This window comes from Vidua chalybeata, chromosome 9 (genome assembly GCF_026979565.1).
Source record: "Vidua chalybeata isolate OUT-0048 chromosome 9, bVidCha1 merged haplotype, whole genome shotgun sequence".
Lineage (NCBI taxonomy): Eukaryota > Metazoa > Chordata > Aves > Passeriformes > Viduidae > Vidua > Vidua chalybeata.
Window position 1 is genome coordinate 15,047,309 of NC_071538.1, and position 20,552 is coordinate 15,067,860.

A 20,552-nucleotide genomic window follows, 5' to 3' on the forward strand; every position below is an offset into this window, starting at 1 on the left:
ATTAACAGCACCAAGAAATGCTCCGGAACAGCTTCCCCTGCCCAGATAAAGTTCCACTGCAGATCCGAGCCCTTCCAAAAGAAAAAAACTCCCTTATGCAGATGGGCATATTAGCCCAGTATCCCCAAGGGCTGAAGAAGCATGTGTTTATGATAATCAAACCACAATAGAGAAAGAATTTTAGAGATGATGGCATACCAAAAAATCCCCAAACAAACCAGTTCTGGCAACAAGGAGAAATCAGACACAAGATCTGGTTCAAGCAGCATTTCGTGACAAAGAGGGAAAGGAGAGTCAACCCCTAGTACACCAAAAAGAGTGACAAAGATGGTAACAGCTTTGTCAAAACCTTTAAGGAAAAGGTGCTGTAGAAGGAAGAAAGAGACATAATTCAGTTCTGGCCAAGTGGTATTTCAGAAGGAAATACACACTTTTGATGATTATGACAGGAAAGTTTAACCTCCTAAAAAACAGACTGCTGGGTGAAATACTGTACCTTCTCTACTCAGCTGTCTCTCAGCTATGACTCCTTTGAGTTTTCTGTTTTGAAGAAGAATACAGTGCTAAAATCCAAAGGCTGTGAGCTCCAGGCACTCCACTCTATCCTCTTCCCACTTACTGTTAGGATGTTCTTACCAATTCTGAATACAGATCTGCTTGTTTCAACCTCAAACCACTTAATCGCTGTCTTCACTTTTCTGCTAAATTAAAGCACCATCTACTGTCAGCAGTCCCTTCCACATCTGCATGAGATCCACTTACTGAGAAAGCACTGTGTATAAACATCTGCCTCTCACAGGGCAGACTGGTGAGCATGAGCTGCTGCACATGAGATAGAAGAACCAGTTCCACCAGCCAAAGCTGTTCCAGCAGCTTCATGGCTCTGCTCCCACACAGGACTCAGAGACTGATCAAACCCCACTCCTAATCTTCTATTGACCATACAAACTGGAGTGAGCTCATGACATCTTGCACAGTATGGCAGCTCTTCTAGGTCTTGGCTCACACTTGCAGTACATCCCTCAACAATTCTCAACTTCTCCCCAGATCTCCAAAGTACTGATTCTGGAAGACCAGCATGCAGAGCTAATGCTGCTCAAGGCAGAGTGCCTTTTACACAGAGATTTTACTTACATCATTCCAATCCTCTTCTTACAGTCATTGGTTTGCAGAATATAATCCTCATCTTGTAAACATGACCTGGATTGTTGCCTCGGTGATGCCTGATTTTTGATTTGGCTCCAGTGAAGGATGCAACAAAATAGTCATGACTGACTTGGCCCTCCTGCCAATTACTTTCCCAGTCTTGGGTTCTGCAAATTTTCCTAGTGGAATTTCACATTTACTCCAAACTGGTTTTAGCCCCTGTGAACACCTGCCAACAGGATTACACTTAGAAGTGTCACTAAAGGATTAATTCTCCACACTGACAATAACTTTTTAAAGCCATGTAACATATCCTATTCCTAAAAAGGATACCTCTAAATGGTGTAGCATAGAAACAGAACATAAAGGACTGAGACAAATAACTAATGTGCGCCTCTAAAAGTTTACCATTCAAGCTTCTAGTTCATCTAAAAATATATCCTCTACATGGCAAGATTTAATTTTCACAAACCCAAAGTAACATAACATCAGTTATGCTGCCATCCTGGCTCTGTCTTCTGCAGGATTTTTCCTGCAAGACCAAACAAATCAACTTACAGCTACCTCTTTATTATCTCCTATATTTCTTCAGGAATGGCTGGAGATACAAATACAACATTTGCTGTTCTCTCAAACATTCCAAGAAGGGCTAAAAAGCAAACACTAATAACAACAAGAATTCTTTATTTAACTCTTCAGTGTTTACTGATTTTAAGTCATATAATTGTCATTTAATACCGTTGTAGTTACTAATAAAAGAATCATGAAATATTTAATTGTTGCTGTAAAATGAGACATCTTTCTATCTTTACCCCCAAAAATGAAACAAATACTTAACTGAATGGTTCTTCCTTTACTTATTGTAATTGATAGGTTAATCACTTTTGCCCAGCTTCATGTCTGAACCACTCTTCTACCCTCATGGTTCTGATATATTTAGATGCATTCTCCTTTTTCCTTAAGTCTGCAGATAAGATTTTTCATTAGTAACTTTCTGACCCTAAGGTCTCATCTTTGATCTTCTAACAGCTTAAATTTCTTTCAAATGTACTCTGTCTACTGATTGTGCCTGAGCATGGGAAACCTGCACAGTCATTGCTGGCTCCAGGCAAGTTTCTGGGTGAAGAAATACACAGTGCAGGCAGCATCAGTTACAGCTCAATTGTTTCTCCACAAAGAAGGGTGCAAACACCTTTGTGCTTGTTTACACAGTATGTCAAAGCCCTATTTCTTTTCCAGAAGATTTCAAGGATTGAGCACATCAGGCACAGCCCACGTTTCAGTTTGCTACCAGGGTGGTATGAAGGACAGTCATGGACTTCCCACAACAGATTCTCCCTAAAGCCCTAAGCTGGGAGCTGCAGCCAGATGTACAGCCTCTTGACACAGATACTCCAAGGTTCAGTTCATCTACACGAAAAGCAGGATTCATGCAGATTTTCTTGAACAATATAGAACTGTAAACGTGTGTATGCTTTGTAGCAATTCCTATTTCCTCTTCTCTCTTATCAAAGTGCTTTAGAGATTTGTCAGGGGAGAAAAACCACAAAGCCTTTCTTTACACAACTTTGGATCTGAAGGCTTTGAGGAAAGATATAACTATTCTGTTATGTCTTTAGGGTAGTTGGTGCATAAGGAGGCTTAGCATATTCTGGCTTGATCTGGCTGCTGTTACTTAAATGGGTGCTATCAACCTGAACCAGAGGGGGACACACACCTCTCTTGTTCTATCAAATCCCTTCCTCACTTGTTCAGGTAATACACTGCATTAGTAATGACTATGATAGTTCTAAGCTCAAACTTTCAGTATTCTTTCATTACTAGCTGGAGGCAATACAAAAAAACGTCAGTCAGGTTTTTATATTTATGCCTTTTCACAGGAAATTTACGTGTCATCACCCCAGAGATGTAACCTAAAAATCCACTGAAGTGCAGCCAGCAGATGGGCTGTGGAATTAATAACCAAGCCCTGATCCATTTGCAGAATGAGGGACAGGTCACTGGAGGAGACACTAAATCAAGCAATGAAAATCTCAGCAATATAAGTGGACCTGGAAAAGCCAATGGAGGGCAAGAAGTTTCAAAGATGAGGCCCACTGACATCTGTGTGAGGGAAAAAGACATGCCAGCTCAGAAGGAAGAGGTCAATGGTTCTAGAGAAAGTCCCCTGGATCTCCAAACTTTTCCAGACAAGCTCGGGGTGAGCTGTAACTCCCCTCCCAAACATCACTGCAGCTTTCCCTACCCCCTGCCCTGGAGCAGGAGCAGGTTACCATTCAGCACAACGGTGCTGTAATAAGGAGTCATGAAGAAAGCAGGGCACCATGTACACTGTTACAGGTGTGAACCACAGCCTTTGTTCACATGCCCTCCAGCTGCTGCTAGTTATAACACAATGGAGGGATTAGTGGAAGTGAGTTGGCAAAGCTGCTGTGGGATGATGAAAAGTGCACGCATACCCAGAAGGATCACGTTTGCCTCATTTCAGCACCATGTCAGTACATTGTGTCAGGAAAGGTGCATCAGGATGCCCTTTAGCACAGGAATAATCAAACAAACAAGTTCATTTCCAGGGCTTATGAGAGGCAAGTGAATGAAACTTCTCAAGGACCAGCTTTGTGAAGGAGGGCAGAAATGGAGAAGCTTGGGTAGGAACAAGACCAAAGATTTGCTGTAGAGATCCTCCACCACACAACTCTAATCCTCTCTTTCCTTTCTGTGCTCTCACGCACTGCTCTGACCTCACCTTTCCTGCCTCTCCCACCCTTCCCCTGGGAAAGCTGTATTCAGTGTATAGTTACATGAGCACTTACTCCAGTGGGCTGGGCAGTGCTCACCCTCCCCACCCATCCCAGCCTCTGCCTCTCCTGCTGCCATTTCAGCTCTGTGCCCACACAACTCTTCAGTGGGAGGGGAGCTCTGGAAATGAAGTCATTGGAATGACCTGGGTTGAGAGAAAAACTAATAAACTGGAATAATCTCACTGATCTACTTTGAAGTCCCCTTTCAAACAATAGCAGCAGCACAAGGAGAAGGGCAGCAGCAGTAGCAAATGGCTTCTTAGACCTGTTGCAAATATGGCTTCTTAGACCTGCCAACAGATAAAATGTTGGTGTAACTCCAGTCTGGAAAAGAGGGTGAACCTGGTGCCTTTTTCCTGCTTCTAGAATCAGCCCACTAGACTTCTGAGAGTTTACAAGATGAAGGGCCTACATAGAACCAAGAATGGTTTGGGTTGGAAGGGACCTTTCAAGGTCCCCTAACTCAGGCTTCCTCCAGTTGCCTCAAGGTGTTGAGCAAAGGGGAGAGGTCTGGACTTTCTCCTTGACCAGTGAGCAGGAAGGGAATAGCTAAAACCCAAGGCTCTACCACCAGCACACCAGTGCTGCCATGGAGGGGAACTGTTAGGATCTGCTTGAAGCTTGAGACAAGATGAGAAAGGAGCTAACCTTCATCCACCAGTCTTCTCCACAAACTTTTTAGGAATCCAAAATGGCAGATACCCGTTGCTGCCAGCACTGGAATTCAGTGATGATCACAGCTGAAAAACATTTCTGGAATGATACCCAAGTCTTCATCTGTGCCCTACTCACCAAGCTGGTTTAGCAGGCCAGCACTATGGCAGCCTTAACACCTCCCACAGTTCTCAAGCTCCTTCTCCTAATAACTCCTCTGTTGCAACTCCATCCACCTCCTCCTTTAGGCTCTCACTTTGCAGCTTGCTATCCCAAGCCTCCTTGAGTCCCTTTCTCTCATAAACACTTCTGTTTTAATCCTTCCTAAGACCTGCTCACTTGGAAGGGCTTTGGGAGGTATTTGATTGTGATGCATATGTACTACACCAACATCCACTGATAAGGATTTATCACAATTCCCAAGGAAACAGTACTGCCCCAAGATATCTGTGTGTTTACACACCACCAAACCTTGCTGCTGCAATGCCACAGAAATACATGTCTGGCTTATTCCTGAGGTCTCATTTGCACTTGGTATCTCATGGATTTTGCATACATTTCATGGGGCTTAAGTGTTAGATCTTTCCTATCTCTACACCAAACCCATTATAAAGAACCCAAACCAAAGTGAGCAGCTCATGCCAGAGTCGTTGTGTTTCAGAATCTCCTGCAAATTACTTTTAAAAAGCCTGAAACATTCTACTTCTCACAAAACAGGTGAGCAGCAAGGGTCACAATTACATTAACCTTCACTGCAAGAATCTTCCACCTGCCCTCTGTCATTAACACTAATTTCATATGAGCAACCTTCTGAAAGATTCTATATGTGGATTTTTCAACAGATTAAAATCTTAACTTGCCAACCAGAACTGAGATAAACCCCAGATGGATGAGACTAAGTTGTGTGCAAAATCTCTAAGAAGGTCACTTGTAAAATGGTTTTACCTTCTGGACATAATTTCTCCAATTACTCCAAAGTCTGAAGGCTAACCCTACCTGGCACTGCTGTGAGGCAGCAAACTTCAAAGAAACCTAAATTAACACATAGACTGTGCAAGACTAAGAATAAGCTTTCACACAGAGAGTAACTCCCAACTACAGCAGGCAAGTTCTACAATCAGCATGAGAGATGCAGAGACCTATGGAAAGGCTGGTTAAGCTTATGAACTTTGCCACGAAAAGTGGGCAGAAGGGGAGCTGGGCCAGAAAATAAAACCCCTGTCTTTAGAAAGCAGGAACCATGTTGTCAGCCTGGGTCAAGTACCACTGGAAAGAAATATTCAGGACTTTGAAAAGAGCCCAAGTCCCAGAGTAAAAACCTCTGACAGCTTCTGAAAAAAAACTATCCCTAATCTGGGAGGTGGCACTAAACCAAACCTGCAGGAAAAATGGAAGGAATGACAGAAAAGCAAGGACAGGAAGGACTAAAGGACTATCACTGGGAAGCTGATTATGAACATGGCAGTGAGTTTCAGAAACAACCTCTGCAACAGAACTGAAGAATCAAAGGAGCTTCTTCTAAGGTATCAGTTGAAATATCGCAGGACCCAGGAGACTGCTATCCTGTTCATCCTAGCACAGGCTTGGCCAACACAGCCAAACGTTCCTACTTTGAGAGTGAGGTATTAATTTCAAAAACATTGTTGAAATAAGCCAGTCCCTTCTTTCCTTCTAAAATTCCTTGTGATTCTGTTGCTTTGTCAGAAAGGCTGGAAAAGAGTAAAGTGTTTATTGAAAACCTGCTATTTACCTATTTGAAAATGGGGCAAAAGGATGTCTTGTAACAACATATGAAACAAATAATTAGGAAATAGTCAAAAGCTAAACGGTTTTTTCTACTTATGTTTGACTTGACAGAGGTCTCCAGAGTCTACAGATTTACTATAAAGAGGACTCAGTTTTCAGCTCCTGACTTACTCATCCACATCCAAATGTATTGGCAATAATTTCTGGCAAAAAACGTCTAACAAAATTTATATAGGACATATGGTAAAGAATCACTTCTACTTCTTCTGTCCTGAAGGTCTCATCTTACCTGTCAAGAGCTGGAGTTAGACGATAATCTTTGGTTGCTGACAGGATGGCTTTGATCAGATTATCTGGGGAGAAAGGAAGAAGACATTAGGAACAAGTTCTGACTTCTAACAGAAATAAGAAACAATGTGGAGTAAAGCATCTGAAGCAGTTACTTGAAGGAACTGAAAGGTTCTCATTAGGAATGAACACTAAATTGAATATTCCTACTTTCTCTGGACAATGACCTTCACACACAGCCTGCAAGACATGTTAAGTGCCAAATTCTGATGCAGTGTGTAATTGCCTTGCACGGAGAGTGTCACAGGGAACAAGCACCGTACATTTTATAGCAGTGATTTCATATCCCCAGCCCTGAGATGACAGTTTCACAAACACTTCAGACATGAAAAGGCCAGCATCACTGTCACTGCTTGCCCTCAGAAAAGCTTTTATGCAGCTGAGTGGTGAACTGGATGCAGGAACGGAACCAGGTTAAATGGATGCTTTTTATTCTGTAGGTTATTTTCAGTTTAGGTTCCTCAGTCTGTCTTTCTTCAATTAAAGCACCATAATTACATAAAGAAATGCCCATGGAACTGCAGCCTATACTGATACCTTGCAAATACAGCAGCAACCAGATGATGTAAGTTATGCAAGCATAGGCACACACACAAATTAAATGCATTAAGTTGCAGAAACACAGTGATTACATATAAATTATTCTATTGGCTATGGAAACTTTGGAGTCTGCTTCCCTCTAGATTTTGTCATTTGTCCCTAATTTTTCCACCTCTCTCCCCCAGAGAGGTCCAAACTCCTTTACCATGGCCCAACTAGGGCCAAGAAGCAGTTAGGCTCTGGCTAGTTTGTATTTACAACTGTACCAGTAACTTCAGAATGTCTGTACGAGTTTGACAAAAAGTCCATCTGCCTCCAAATCCTGACTCTAACTGTGGTCTTAAGCAGAAACCTAAGAGGAGAACAAAACCAAAGCAAACAGATGTATTTCCCTGAAATTCTCTTCTGCTATTTAACTGTTTTCAAATCAGGGATTTCATATGTCAGATATAGCTTCTTTGTATCTGGTAACTTGCAATGATTTCTATTCCATGAGCTCAGAATCTTCCTCAATCCATATAGACATTCAATCACTTCCCTTTGCAATTTTGAATATGGCTTCTCTGAGCTTCATTTATACTGGAAAAGATTGTGAACAATTAGTCCCCTTCCATCTTTGCTTGGGAGATTGCAAATAACTCTAATATCCTCAAATATATCAGTCAACTAGTTCAAAAGTTCTTTGGAAACACCAGTCAAAATAAACAAATAAGTCTCATTTCTTTACAAAAGACTAAAACCAGTACAGAAATATTAAGAAAACTGACAAGAAGTGATTTTTCACCTCAAACTTAAACAGCTTTCCTGACAGACACTAATTACTGCAATCAGCAGTTAGGGGAGACCCTTTCACATTAAGAATTCTGTTCTCCACTGCGTCCTTCCTCTGCAGCAACAGGACAAATGGGATAAACACAGGAGCTCAAGGCAGCCCACATACCAAAGAGCTTTGAACCTGACAACAAGCTGGCCAGACACACAAAGGTGATAAACAGAAACCTCTGACAATTACTTTGAGATTCGGGGAAGTTTTTGATATGGCAGCAGTGACAGCACCTGCCAACCTTACAAGCTGGGGAGTGTGATTACCTTCAGATCAGAGTTTGGAGTGGAGTAAAGGACGAGACAATTTATAAGGGTAAAAGCAACTTTGATAACAAAATAGTGGTGTTTAGTTTTCCTTCATCTCAAGAATTTCTTCTGATGCATAGGCAGCAGGCATCCCTGCCAACAGGAATGCTATTCCCCTAAATCTGCCATAACAGCAGTAGGTTGCTGTGACCTCTAATGGCATCATGCCACAATCCTCTCCTTGGCCTGCTTCACACCTTGGCTTTTGCTGGACAGCATACTTTACTGACGTTGTTTTCCCACATTCTCAGAGAAGAAAGACATCAAAGGGTTGCATGTCAAGGGCTCCAACCTCCCATCTACCAAGTTTTTGTTATGCCAGGTTTCCTCTACCACCCACAAGTTACACCCTGGACTGCTTGGAGACCATCCCATGGACTATTTTAGAAAAAAACATTAAAAGAATACAGCTGAGTGATGCACTCAAATTATTCTGGTTTACTCATCTTGCAAGATAATTAGCAATGCCTTCTTAGTGAATGCTCAGAAATTAAACAAAACTATAGGAGTGGATGTGGCAGCATTTGGAATGGAGATGCTTCCCAAACAAAAACAAAACAAATGACAATATTGAGCATTCAGTACAGATTATGAACAGACAAATAGGAAATAACTCTTCAGCAGACCCCACAGTCCAACAATACATGGCATCCAAAAGTTTTGGAAGTTGCACAAATCTCAGTGTTACTATTCAAAACTGCTGAATGAAGCTCAATAAAAGACAAAGAACTTCACTGTCAAGTGTTCACCTACAGCAGTGAACTGCTGTGGCACCAAGTTCATCTGGTCCAGCCCTCTTTTTGGAAGCCAGGAAAAGCTAATGGCTGGGACAGGGGACAGGCATTAGATCTTTCTGGTTGAGCTGGAACTCTACTACACTGTTCCACTTGCACTTTGACACTGGCACTAGAAAGGAAAGACCTCCTCCAGAAGGAGTTACTGTATTTTCTCTATTTTCCTGGAGAAAGGTTTTAAGGATCACCAGATGCTGCTGTGGCTGATATGCACAAGACCACAAAACACTGGCAGGATCTTTTAATACAGCTGGGGCAAGGTGGAGGATCACTTGCAATCACCACTGCAAAGACTGCTACCACAGATTTCTGATACCAGGGCTCACCTCCAGGCTGTGACTAAAGAACATTAGGCACCAGGAAAGCAGGTACATTATGTAAAGTCAATTGATGAGATGTGCTCTCTCCAGGGTAAGGAACTGAAGGGGTGATGAGCAGTCTGCCTTAGACACCTACGTACTGAGTGAAAGTAATGGGTGCAAGTACATGTAACAAATACTACAAAGAAAAATTCCTTCCTGCTTCAAGTAACAGGATTTGTGCACAGCCACTGCCTGGAAGTCAAGAAGTGAAAGAAATTTTACAAGGACAAAAGAAAGGCCAAGTTGTCTACATGAACACATCAGCAGGGCAAGCAATCAGCTGCAGTCTTCTGCAGCCATAGGCTGTTTATTATATTTTCTTTTTTTGTCATGGATAATTTAGATCATTGGGGAGAGTGGGAGATTATTTAACCCATTCATCTATCAACCACTATGCATGCACTCTTACTATGAAAACAAGGCAAGAAGCCTCTGCACATTTTTCTCCCATCTAGAGGAGGAGTTGACTACATTTATCTAAGAATCCAGAGTTATCTTGACATATTCTATCAACTTTGCCTTATAACATAAGAAGATTCAAAAGCCAGCTCAGTACTGGATGATTTATCTGAACACAAGTACATATTGACTTCAGGTTGACCCTGAAATTTTCAGACATTTGGAAAAACTAAATAGTTAGAAATTAGGCAGACAGTGACCACACAGTGAGAATCAGCCTAAGTCTCCATTCTAGCCTTTTTCTCTGTTATTTATGTGAAGGAATGGAGGAGACCTTCACTGTAAATGTCAACAACACTAAAAAATGGTTGTTTCTAATGCAGAAACTTCTTGCTTGTATCACCAAAAAAAGATAGGAGGCCTTTCCAGTCCACAGGGCTTACTGCAGGCATCTCACAGAGTCTACCTTCTGCCTGCCTTGAAAGCAGGCAAACTGGGATGTGTGTGCACTCTCAAGTGGCCAAGAGAAGAGGCAGTAATTTTTCAAGTTGTGTATACCAGCCACCTTCCTCAAAAGCCAGCACGCCTATGTGCCCCTGCTGGCAGCAGTAAGGGTGTGAACACCCTGCCTCAGGGTCAGGGGACAGCGTGCTGCTGCAGGGCTCTGTGTTTGCCCTGGGAGCCGTGGCCAGTGCCCATCTCCACTGGTGGTCACCCAGCTGCCACCCCTCCAGCCAGCACTTCTGCAGGTCCTGGGCATCAGCTCCAGCTTTTGGGAATAGATTGACTCGAGCGAGGTTGACTGACATTCTGTGAAGTCTGCCAGCAGCCTGCACATGGGTCCCTGTCCCACGGTAACAGAATGCCACGTGCGTGTCAGCTTTGTGGGGAGAGTAAACTAAACACTACCAATGCTATGGATTAAACAAATCACAGTATTTACAAACAAGTTCTTAGCACAAGCCAATGCATACACTTCTTTTCAATACACTACCCAAAAGTTCAGCTCTGTATAAAATTCTTCCTTCAGCATTTTTTTGCCTTAAGGTCTTGCTCCATATGGGAGCTGAGGAATGACCTTTAACAGAAACGTTTTTACATCTTTTGAAGAATGATCTTTACAGCAGGTCAAGGGATGGGATTCTTCCACTCTACTTAACCCTAGTGAGGTGGCATCTGGAGTGCTGTGTCCAGTTCTGGACTCCTCAGGACAGAAAATATGGAGCTCCTGGAGCAGGTCCAGTGGAGTTATGAGGAAATGATGAGGGAGCTGGGCCTGTTCAGAGGTGAAAGGAATAGACTGAGAAGGGACGTCATCAATATCTCTCAGTATCTGAAGGGAAGTGTCAGAGGATGGACCAGGTTCAGCACAGTGGTGCCGAGCAATGGTACAAGAGGAAGCAGGCAGAAACTGATTCCCAGGAAGTTCCATCTGAATATAAGGAAGAACTTCTCTGTGTAGGTGACCGAGCACAGGGACAGGCTGTGCAGGGCGTGTGGGACCTCCCTCATTGGGGATATCCCAGAGCCATCTGGATGCAATCCTGTGCAATGTGATTTGAGATGAGGCTGCTTGAGCAGGAAGGCTGGATCAGATGACCCAGTGTGGTCCCTTCCAACCTGACTCATTCTGTGATTTTCCACTCTGGTGCCCAGCACAAGGCCATGGACCCAAGTCCCACCATGTGTTCCATTCTCTCTTCCAGAAACACCATGTCCAGCTGTAGACAGTCAACATTTTTCATACATTTGTGAAGCTGGGAATCCAGTGGTTACAACAGGTATCACAATGTGTCTGAAATTTCCTGCACCACTTCCTTTTATCATTGATCAGCTGACTTTAGGAGGTCAATGCAGGAAAAAGCAGCTATGAAGAATTCCAGCATTTAGCAGTGCATTGCAAACATGTGAACTGGCTCTCAAAAACAGCTAACTACAAACTGAGGAATCTGTCCCCAGATCAAAACTCGTGTGTAAATACAAGAGAGTGGTTTCTTGTGGTCACTAGCTGTACCAGATTTAGGTGGTTTACTGGAGATACACTTTACTAACAAGAGGACTTTAAACTGCCACTCCTAGCAAGATCTCCATTGATGATTTTATGATTTTTAATGGCATTAAGACAAGAGGCATATACTGTTGCCTAGACACAAAGCAAAAGAAAAAAGAGACTGAATGTGCATGATATTCTCCCTAGCAATTTTAGAAGAACCTGGCATGCATTAAATGTAAGCTCTATTAAAGCCCTTAAGGCCTATTTTTATAACAAGATATAAATAAAATACATAACATTTAGACTCTTCATTTACATTGTCGTTTTGGAGCCTTCGGGGATTTTTTTTTTTCCAAGCTTTTCTTCACAACCAAGAGTTTATTTTTTCAGAATACAAGCTTAGTTCCCAACATAATCCCAGGGCTTGGAAAGTTGGAACATTAATCTAAAAAACAATTATGAAAAAAAATGGGCAACATTTTGCAATAACCATGCATTAACAATTCTGATCTAAACTTGAGTTCAATTCACAGGAAGCAATAAAGTCCATAGAAAGAGGCAAATTCACGCCAAATAAAAACAGTCCTTGAAAGATTCACAGTGTGCTGGTTAAAGACAAGCAGGAAAATAAATACAGTTGTTATAGAGGGCTCTACGTTTTTGATGACCCCTCACAAGTTGCCAGGCAATATCTTCAAGGCCAAAAAACTCAGTAACTACTACAGTGATTCCAATTCTTCTGACACTTGCAGAAGCATTAATAAATGGCACTTCAAAACACAACAGCCAGAGAATATCTGCTCTTCTTTTTAGGAGATAGAAAAGAGGAATAATATCATATCCATATTTCCATTGCAAATCAAGACTTCTGTGAAGAACTCCAATATGGAGTCATCCAATTAACTGAAAACTTAGGGTTTGCATCTCCCTTCTCAGTGAGTTGGGAGTGGGACTATTTTTTAGGCACACTTAACAGCAAAGCATCAGTTTTGATTGAAATAAGGGACTGCCCTGTTGTAATTTCATCATGAGAGTTCAATAATGAGAAGGGATTTAACTTCAAAATTCACAACATAACTCCCCTTTAGAAGTTATTCAGTAATGAAAAGTCAACCCTCTGCCTCTTCTGAAACGTTCAGCTTTTTTTTCCCTTCAAACCACTCATTTAATTTCTTTAGGCTATAAAATCTGCTAAATTCCCTGGGGAAACATCAACATTTTTATATCTATATTCCCACGTGATAATGGCAACTATTACCAATTTTGGTCAAATGCAAAATTCTAGTGGAATCTAGTTCAGAAATGTCTCCAACTCAGGAAGAAACTACAATCTTGTTAATACCAACTCCGAACAGAACTAATGGCTATACATGCTTGTGCTTCTGCTTTTTTGTTAGAGGAATAAGACATGAAGAACAAAAGAATACTTATAGTAGGAAAATCATCTGTACAACAAAGTACCACTAACAAAATGAGGATAAAGTTGGAGAATTAAAGCATAAGATGCCTCATTCAGACCTAGTCAAATGCAGCCAAGGTGACTGCATGTAGTACTGCAGTCTCTACAAAGAGCGAGATTAGGTTAGAAAATATCTACTTTTCTAATGTTTTTTTTTTCTTGAATCAGAAATTGTCATGTCCAACTGCCTATGTTTTCTCAGAGATTAAGTATTGCTCATGCCAAGAAAGCCAATGGAAAAGAAAAAAGCTATGCAAGAAAAGAGCATGCATGAAAAGAGAGGAGATTTTCTCCTAATAACATTGTGATATGCCAACTTTTGCAGGCCTTAAAACTCAACATTTTCACTGGAGATGAATGACCTCTAACCCATGAGACTACTGAACAACTGCTGAGCAGCACTGAACCATGGCTTTTCCCAGGAGCACTGACACAAAAGAAAACATCCAAATAAAACCAAGTACAAGAACAGTTAATCATTGCACAATACGTCCATTAGCATTGGTGGTCTGGACAAAGACTTAATTCCTTTGTCACTGAATGTGTCACCAGTTCCAGACATCCCTCCAGTATCAAGTGAAAATACAAAGTCTCCTGGCCAGTACTTCATACTACATTTGATAAATCTGTAACATTTCAAACATGTTCTTAATATTCTTTTATCACCCTGGGGAAGAAACTGCTTCTTAGCATCTTGATGGCAGGGAAATTCTGAGATGGTGACAACAGAATCACTCCCTAAAAAAATAACTATCACCTTCAAAGACACTGATTCGGGGCCAACAAGCAGCCTCTCTGCTCAAAACAACTGAGCAGGAACAAAGGTGGAAGTGAATACCTATAATTACTGCTAAGCAGTGACACAACTACTGACTAAATGCATAGAGGAGATATTACATTTATCACATCTGTTTAATTTTTAGTGTATGCTGTGCCATATGTTTTCACTTAAGTTAAAAAACAAAAAAACTGCAGCAACTCTCCTGTCCTCATTACACAGAGAGGATGCCAGATATTAGCTACTCTTTCCTCAGAAAGCCTTTTATATTCTTCAAACCACATGTACTGAGAAATTCTATTAATAGTCAGGTATTTCTCCAGTCTTGTTTGTTGCCCTTCTCCAAATAACTCTTTCCTTTTGCTTTAGCTACAGAGGTAAATTTGGGGAGGAGGTCCTCTGGGATTAATAATCTTACCAACACTATAAACAATTTTTCCATTGCTTATCCATTGACAAATTTAACCCTGTGAGCAGTGCACATGCTAGAGAATCTCTGCAACTACATGGACAGCATGGGCATATTCATTCCTCCATAATTACACTGATAGAAGCAGTGCTAGAAAAAGGTGCAAATCCAAAAGAAGAATTTTCAATTTAGAGTTTAAAAAAACTCCATCTAACTCGTTTAAGAGCCCAAGATTGCTGCAGTCTCCCTGCTCTTCACTGAAAAAAGTTGCAACAAGAGACTTGGTGAGTGCTGGGAAAGAATTCCTACAAGCAAATTATATCCTTGCAAATGGTGAAACATGGGAGGCACTCCAACATCCCAGTTAATGCCAAAACAATAGCCTGGGACGCAGGAGGGTGCTCAGTAGCTGGAGCTGTCCCCCACAGGAACCCTTGACATTTGGAGCTTTTAGAGTTCCAACATCTTGTTACAGTTTGATCTTCTCGACAACTGTTAGAGTTGACCAATTTCATCATGTTCCTCACTTTGGCTATAAACACACCAGTAAACAAATTGGCAGCAGGGCATGGGCCTGCACGGTCCTCCTTGAGTCCATACTAATAAAGTGTTAGCACAGTCCCAGATGTGCTCACCAGGGCCAACAAACATCCTCCTCTACAATTCTCACGCATTCACAGGCTAATACAGGCCAGTGACCTTTCTTGATAGGAAGCCTGGACATAGCCACTCTGTTTTTGTGGGGGGCAGGGAGTTAATCTGTTTGAACAATGAGCTCAACAGCGTTCACAACCACAGGACAACCACTTTATTTATTAATAGAGACGGAGTCATCGTTTCCAAGCACTGAGAGTGGCCCATCCCGTTTCCAGACTCTGTCAAATCCCACAGTAGGGGACAACAAGTTCAATGTGGTAGACAATCTCAGTTTCTAAAAGTAAATGCAGTCAAACGTGACACTGGCCTGTTTGTCAACACAGACATTCTTCATTTAGAAAATCTTGATCCAGATTCTGAAATATAATCCCATAAATTCACAGCCAGCTGCAGAAGTCACTGGGCAAAACCTAGAGCCACTGTTACATGAATGGCCAAACTAGGTACTGGTAGTGACCATTTATGTTGTAAAAACATAATCACACCTCTTCATACCTATTACTTCCCCTATTCTCTGCACACGGAAGAAGTCAGAGTTTCCACAAGGGCTATAGACACCTATGATAAATGCAACATCATCTTCAACCTGCTGGATCAGCTCCAACACTCCTGACAGCTCTTACCTCTGCTTTTGTCCCAGGTTGCTGGGCATTGTGATCAAGTAATTAGGACTAATCCTTGGTCCAGATCTTTGGTGAACAGACAACAACTAGAACATACTAAAACTCTACCCATTTAAGACAGGTTAAGAAAAAGGTAGAACAGCTGCTCTTAAGTTCCTCTTCATCTATTTCTAATACCTAGTCAAGGACTCTCAGAACCACATTCAAAGAGAGTTTGCACAAGACTTCATACCACACGCCTCATCTCCAAAAGCAGCAGGGTTGCCACCTGCTTGTTCTGTGCCTCTTTCACAGAATGCAAGCAATCACTAAGGCTGTTAAGTGACAATAGCAGCAGTTTCCCATCTGACACAGGATGTGCAGTATTCCTACTGCAATAGTCCATTTCACAACCAGCAGCATTCAGGGAAAGTCTAAAAACTTTCATATGCAGGACCATATTCACCTTGAGGGCTTCTACACACAAATACTCTTGCCAAGAATGGAGCACTCTCTCCATAAGACCTCCTTGCCTGGGCTGATGGCCAAATCAGAAAATAACCACTGGAGTGGAGGAGTGAGAAATCTTTCACAAAGAAGCACTGTTAAACTTTCTATGTTGTACTGAGTACTTTTAAGCATCTGGAGATAGGAGAGCTGTCTTTACAATCAGATTCTTATCAAAGAAAATAAAAATCTCTGATGGGCTGTGTCAAAATGATCAGCATACTGCCTTCTCTTTGATATGATAACCTTTAAAGAGCAGTAGTCCTGCCCTGAAAATTTCTGAGACATTTCTACTCTTTTACATGTAATTTACCGAGACGTGCTATTCCAAATTAGTGCAGCCCAGTTTTCCCCTAAATATTGCAAGACTCATTCTTGCAATCTTGGAACTGTCCCTTCTTGGACCAGTAAACACAAAGTGATGGATAAAAAAGGACTTAATTCAGCTTTTTTTCAGAGACAAAGCAAAGCAAAACTTAGGTAAGAATAGAAACTTTAACAAAAGAAAGTAGAAATGGTGGATTAGCTTCCAAGCTACTAAGAATCCCTTGGTTTCATAACTGTAGCATTTTCAAGCTACCACAGATTAGTTTCTAGAAGTTCCTTGGAACATGCAGCATCACTGAAAGTGAGCTCATCCTATAGCTCTACTTTAAACACAAAAAAATCAAACAAAAAAGACCCAAAAAGACCCAAACAAATAAAAAGCCATTTTGCACTTGGAACAGATCACAGTGACTTTAAAACAGCAGGTGATATTCACCACAGTTCTCAGCAAGGTCTTCCCATTTACCATCTCAGCTCAGTCGGTGTCTATAAACACCAACCACTCTTCCCAGCGTGGTGCACGTCGGAAATCCCAGCTGACAGTGTCACGGGGCTGCCTAACACCCAGAGCAGAGCTCCTGCCCCGTCTGCTTCCACACAGCCACATCTCTCTACACTTTCTCAGCCACCCTGACTACTCCTTTTCCCATGCACATCCCAGCTCTGACAGTCTTCACCTTGCACCAGCATGTGACTGAGCTCCATGCTGCCTGCCTGGATAATTTGTTTGGATATCATTAGATTGCCCTGACTGAAAGCCCTAATGAGGTGCTGATTCCATCATCCAATCAGTTGTCTGAGCCCAAATGCATCCCGTGGGACAGCCAGAAAAGACTGATGCAAGAATTCCAAGTGATGTGTAACATGAAAGGGCGCCATTCGCATCGCTAGGACTCACAGCCTGTCAGCGCGGCCATTAGAAATCCGGGGCTACACAGATTTATAATTCAACCCTCCCACACACAGAACTTGCTCTAGACTGAAACTTGGCACAAAATTCAGTCCCAGGAGGGTGTTAAAAAAATAACCTATTCAACGGTTTCCGTCCCATGGCTTCAGCTCACAGCCATTTAAATAATGGCAATTTCTCATTTCTCTTTTTAACTGAGGAAATCCAATATAAAACACCAGATTTACATAACATTGCAGTGGTGATACAAGCTGGCAACAAACCCAGAGAGAAGGCTGCCAGAGCCATTCTGTCATTCTCTTTTGGTGAATTTCTCCATTTGGATTCAGTTTAATGGACTGATTTTTATTAGGTCTAGCTGACATCACATGTGACCTGCAAATCCCATCTCCACACTGGCCAGGCATCTTGCCCTAGCTTTGTACACCTTGTGTGCTGGCTAGAAGGGGACAAGCCCTCCTGTGGTCACAGCAGCCTCCCACTTGTGCTGCCACTGTTAGTTCTTTGCTGCAAACTCTCCTGGCTGATTTAGAGGACAGTAATTAGCTTCCTATTGAGCTGCAAAAGACTGACTGGACAAGGAATGGACAAAACAAAGAAGGGAACTGATGCAAGCCAAAAGCAATTTGTCAGTAGAGCCTTTGATTTGATCAGAGATTGTTCCACAACTACCACACTTGCTTCCAGGGAGAGACAGAGCCAAGCTTTCTGTGGCTGCAGTTCTTTCTCTACCAGGTATTTAAATTCCTACAGGATTATCTGTAATCTTGAGTTTGTCAGTGGAAAAAAAAAATTCCAAGTTGATGCAATGCCACAAAAACTTATTAAATACACAGGACCTCAGATAGTCTGCAGCAAATCACTGCAGTGAGCACAAGCCTTCTGCTCCACCACCACTCGGACAGAGAGGCTGTGATTGCACATGTGGGACAAGTGGGAGCTTGTCACTCCAAAACAGATCATCTTCTGGGTGGCCTACTGGCTCCCATCTCATCTACCAACCACCACTCCTGCTTTCCCACAGCACACCTGAGACACAGCCCCTTCTTCCTTGCTCCATCTGGAGGATAGGGCCTATTAAAATTATCATCAAAGCATCTGAACATACTTTTCTTACTTGTTATATAAGTAAATAAGTAGACCAATTATAAAATTCTATGATAAGAAAATGAAGATTTGTATTAGTGGTCAAGCCCAAGGCATCTTTCCTGCTCCTTCGAGAATTACTGATTTAAAGGTACTTCAAACCAGTTTGAACCCTCTGCTGCTGTCAGCAAAGCTGCTACAAGGTCTTCTGGCAGCCAATGTCAAAATGCTTTTTCTAGAATGTGGTTGTTGGTCTAAATTGTCATTGTTGCACTGATTCTTCACATGTACTAAACCATCTTCCCTAAGGCCAGCCTCCAAGGTCCATGGTCCAGCTGTAAAAACCCTTCTGCATTTCTGAGAACTACACATGCAATAATTCTCTCAAACAGGGGAAATAAACTGAGCCCAAAAGACCACCTGAGTTTTCAAAACAGAAAAGAAAATGGGTCAGCATCTGCAGAACACCTTCTTCTCCAACAGCTGTAGTTTTCACATACCTTGTCCTTTAATTCCAAAGGGGGGGACAAAGTCCCTGATACGTGCCCACTTCCTGAAGGAATCATCCAAGAACATTGGTGCCGGCTTAGAGAACCTAAGAAAACCAAAATGAGAAAGATATTAACTCCTGAACTAGGAAGGATAAACTTCTGCAGGAATGTTGAGAGAATCCATACCTAAATGCTGAGTCTACATTGTCACTGGCAACAAAGTAATGTGGAAGATTTTATTTTTACCCAAAGATAACTGCAGTTAAACAAACCTGCCAGAATTTGTGCCACAAGGACACTCAAATCACTCAAGTCGTGAACCTAGCAATCACTTCCACTCAACAATTTAAAACTGCCCCAGTACTGTTTGGCTATTAATTTAGCTACAATAAATTGTAAATTGCAAGCAGGGTTTAGGCAGTTTGACTTCCAGCTTTGTGAGCCCAAGCCAGTTTATGCACTGTCTGTGTGAGTGTGTGAGGAATCTGCTTTGGCCTCACTCATGCACATAAACAGCAGCTATCACCACAGAGGCAAGAAAACAGTTCAGGAGATCATGAAGCAGCTTGTAGTTTACAGAGAAAGGAAACGGAAATTCAGTGCCTTCTTCAGCATTCATTAACACATAAATGAAAAAGAGAGTTTCCTGCCAAACCAAACAGTTATGATCTATCCAGAATCCCTTACAAAAGAGAGACCTAGTCCTTCTTAACCATGTCATTATGGAAATACATTATCCTAATTATACCCTCAACACACACACACAGCAGCTAGTAAAAATTTGACTCTTCTAGAAACGATTACTACAGTGGCCAGAGAAAAGGAAACAATTAGCAAATACAGAAACATTAACTTCCATATGGGACCATTTCTGAGTGTATCAAGTATACTAGAAAGCATGTTAATGCTATTAGAAATCTGTTCATTCAATCATATCAAAACAGTAGCAGAGATGTTCTGGATCAAAATCAATCCCACCATGAAAAGGAATGTATTACATGTTCAGAGTCAGAGAAAACATCTCCACTACGGAGCAAGGTACATGCCCCTGAAATAGATCCAACTTGGCCAACCTACACATGGGAGCAGGACAGATGTAACCCATGGGTTTAGCTCTCCCTTCAGGCTGTTTCTGTACCCAGCAAGCAACTCTTACTGCAGTCAGATAACCTTTGAACTACCTGATTTAGGATAAACTCATCTACACTATGCCACAGCCAGGTACAGAGCAACAATTTCAGACAGCAGCACAGTGAGGAAAAGATGGAATGAAATCCAAATTATAAACTGATCAAAGTGAAGTCCTATCATAGATGCCCAGTAAACCACAGATGGAGAAATCTGTGGAAAGGGGAAAGAGACCACAATAATTTAACAAAACAAGAAGACTCAGATTCACCCATGCATACTGC

At 41.8% G+C, this 20,552-nt stretch overlaps 1 protein-coding gene across 6 annotated transcripts in view; it reads right to left on the minus strand.

Moving 5' to 3' along the window:
• ST3GAL3 (ST3 beta-galactoside alpha-2,3-sialyltransferase 3) overlaps positions 1 to 20,552 on the minus strand; it is a 173,114-nt gene that overhangs the window by 51,747 nt on the left and 100,815 nt on the right. For all 6 annotated transcript variants that reach the window (XM_053950059.1, XM_053950061.1, XM_053950060.1 and 3 more), the window contains 2 exons: positions 19,150 to 19,244; positions 6,637 to 6,700 (listed from right to left, as the gene is read on the minus strand). In XM_053950059.1, coding sequence (XP_053806034.1) covers positions 6,637 to 6,700; positions 19,150 to 19,244 — 159 coding nt within the window. The remainder of the gene's footprint in view (positions 1 to 6,636; positions 6,701 to 19,149; positions 19,245 to 20,552) is intronic.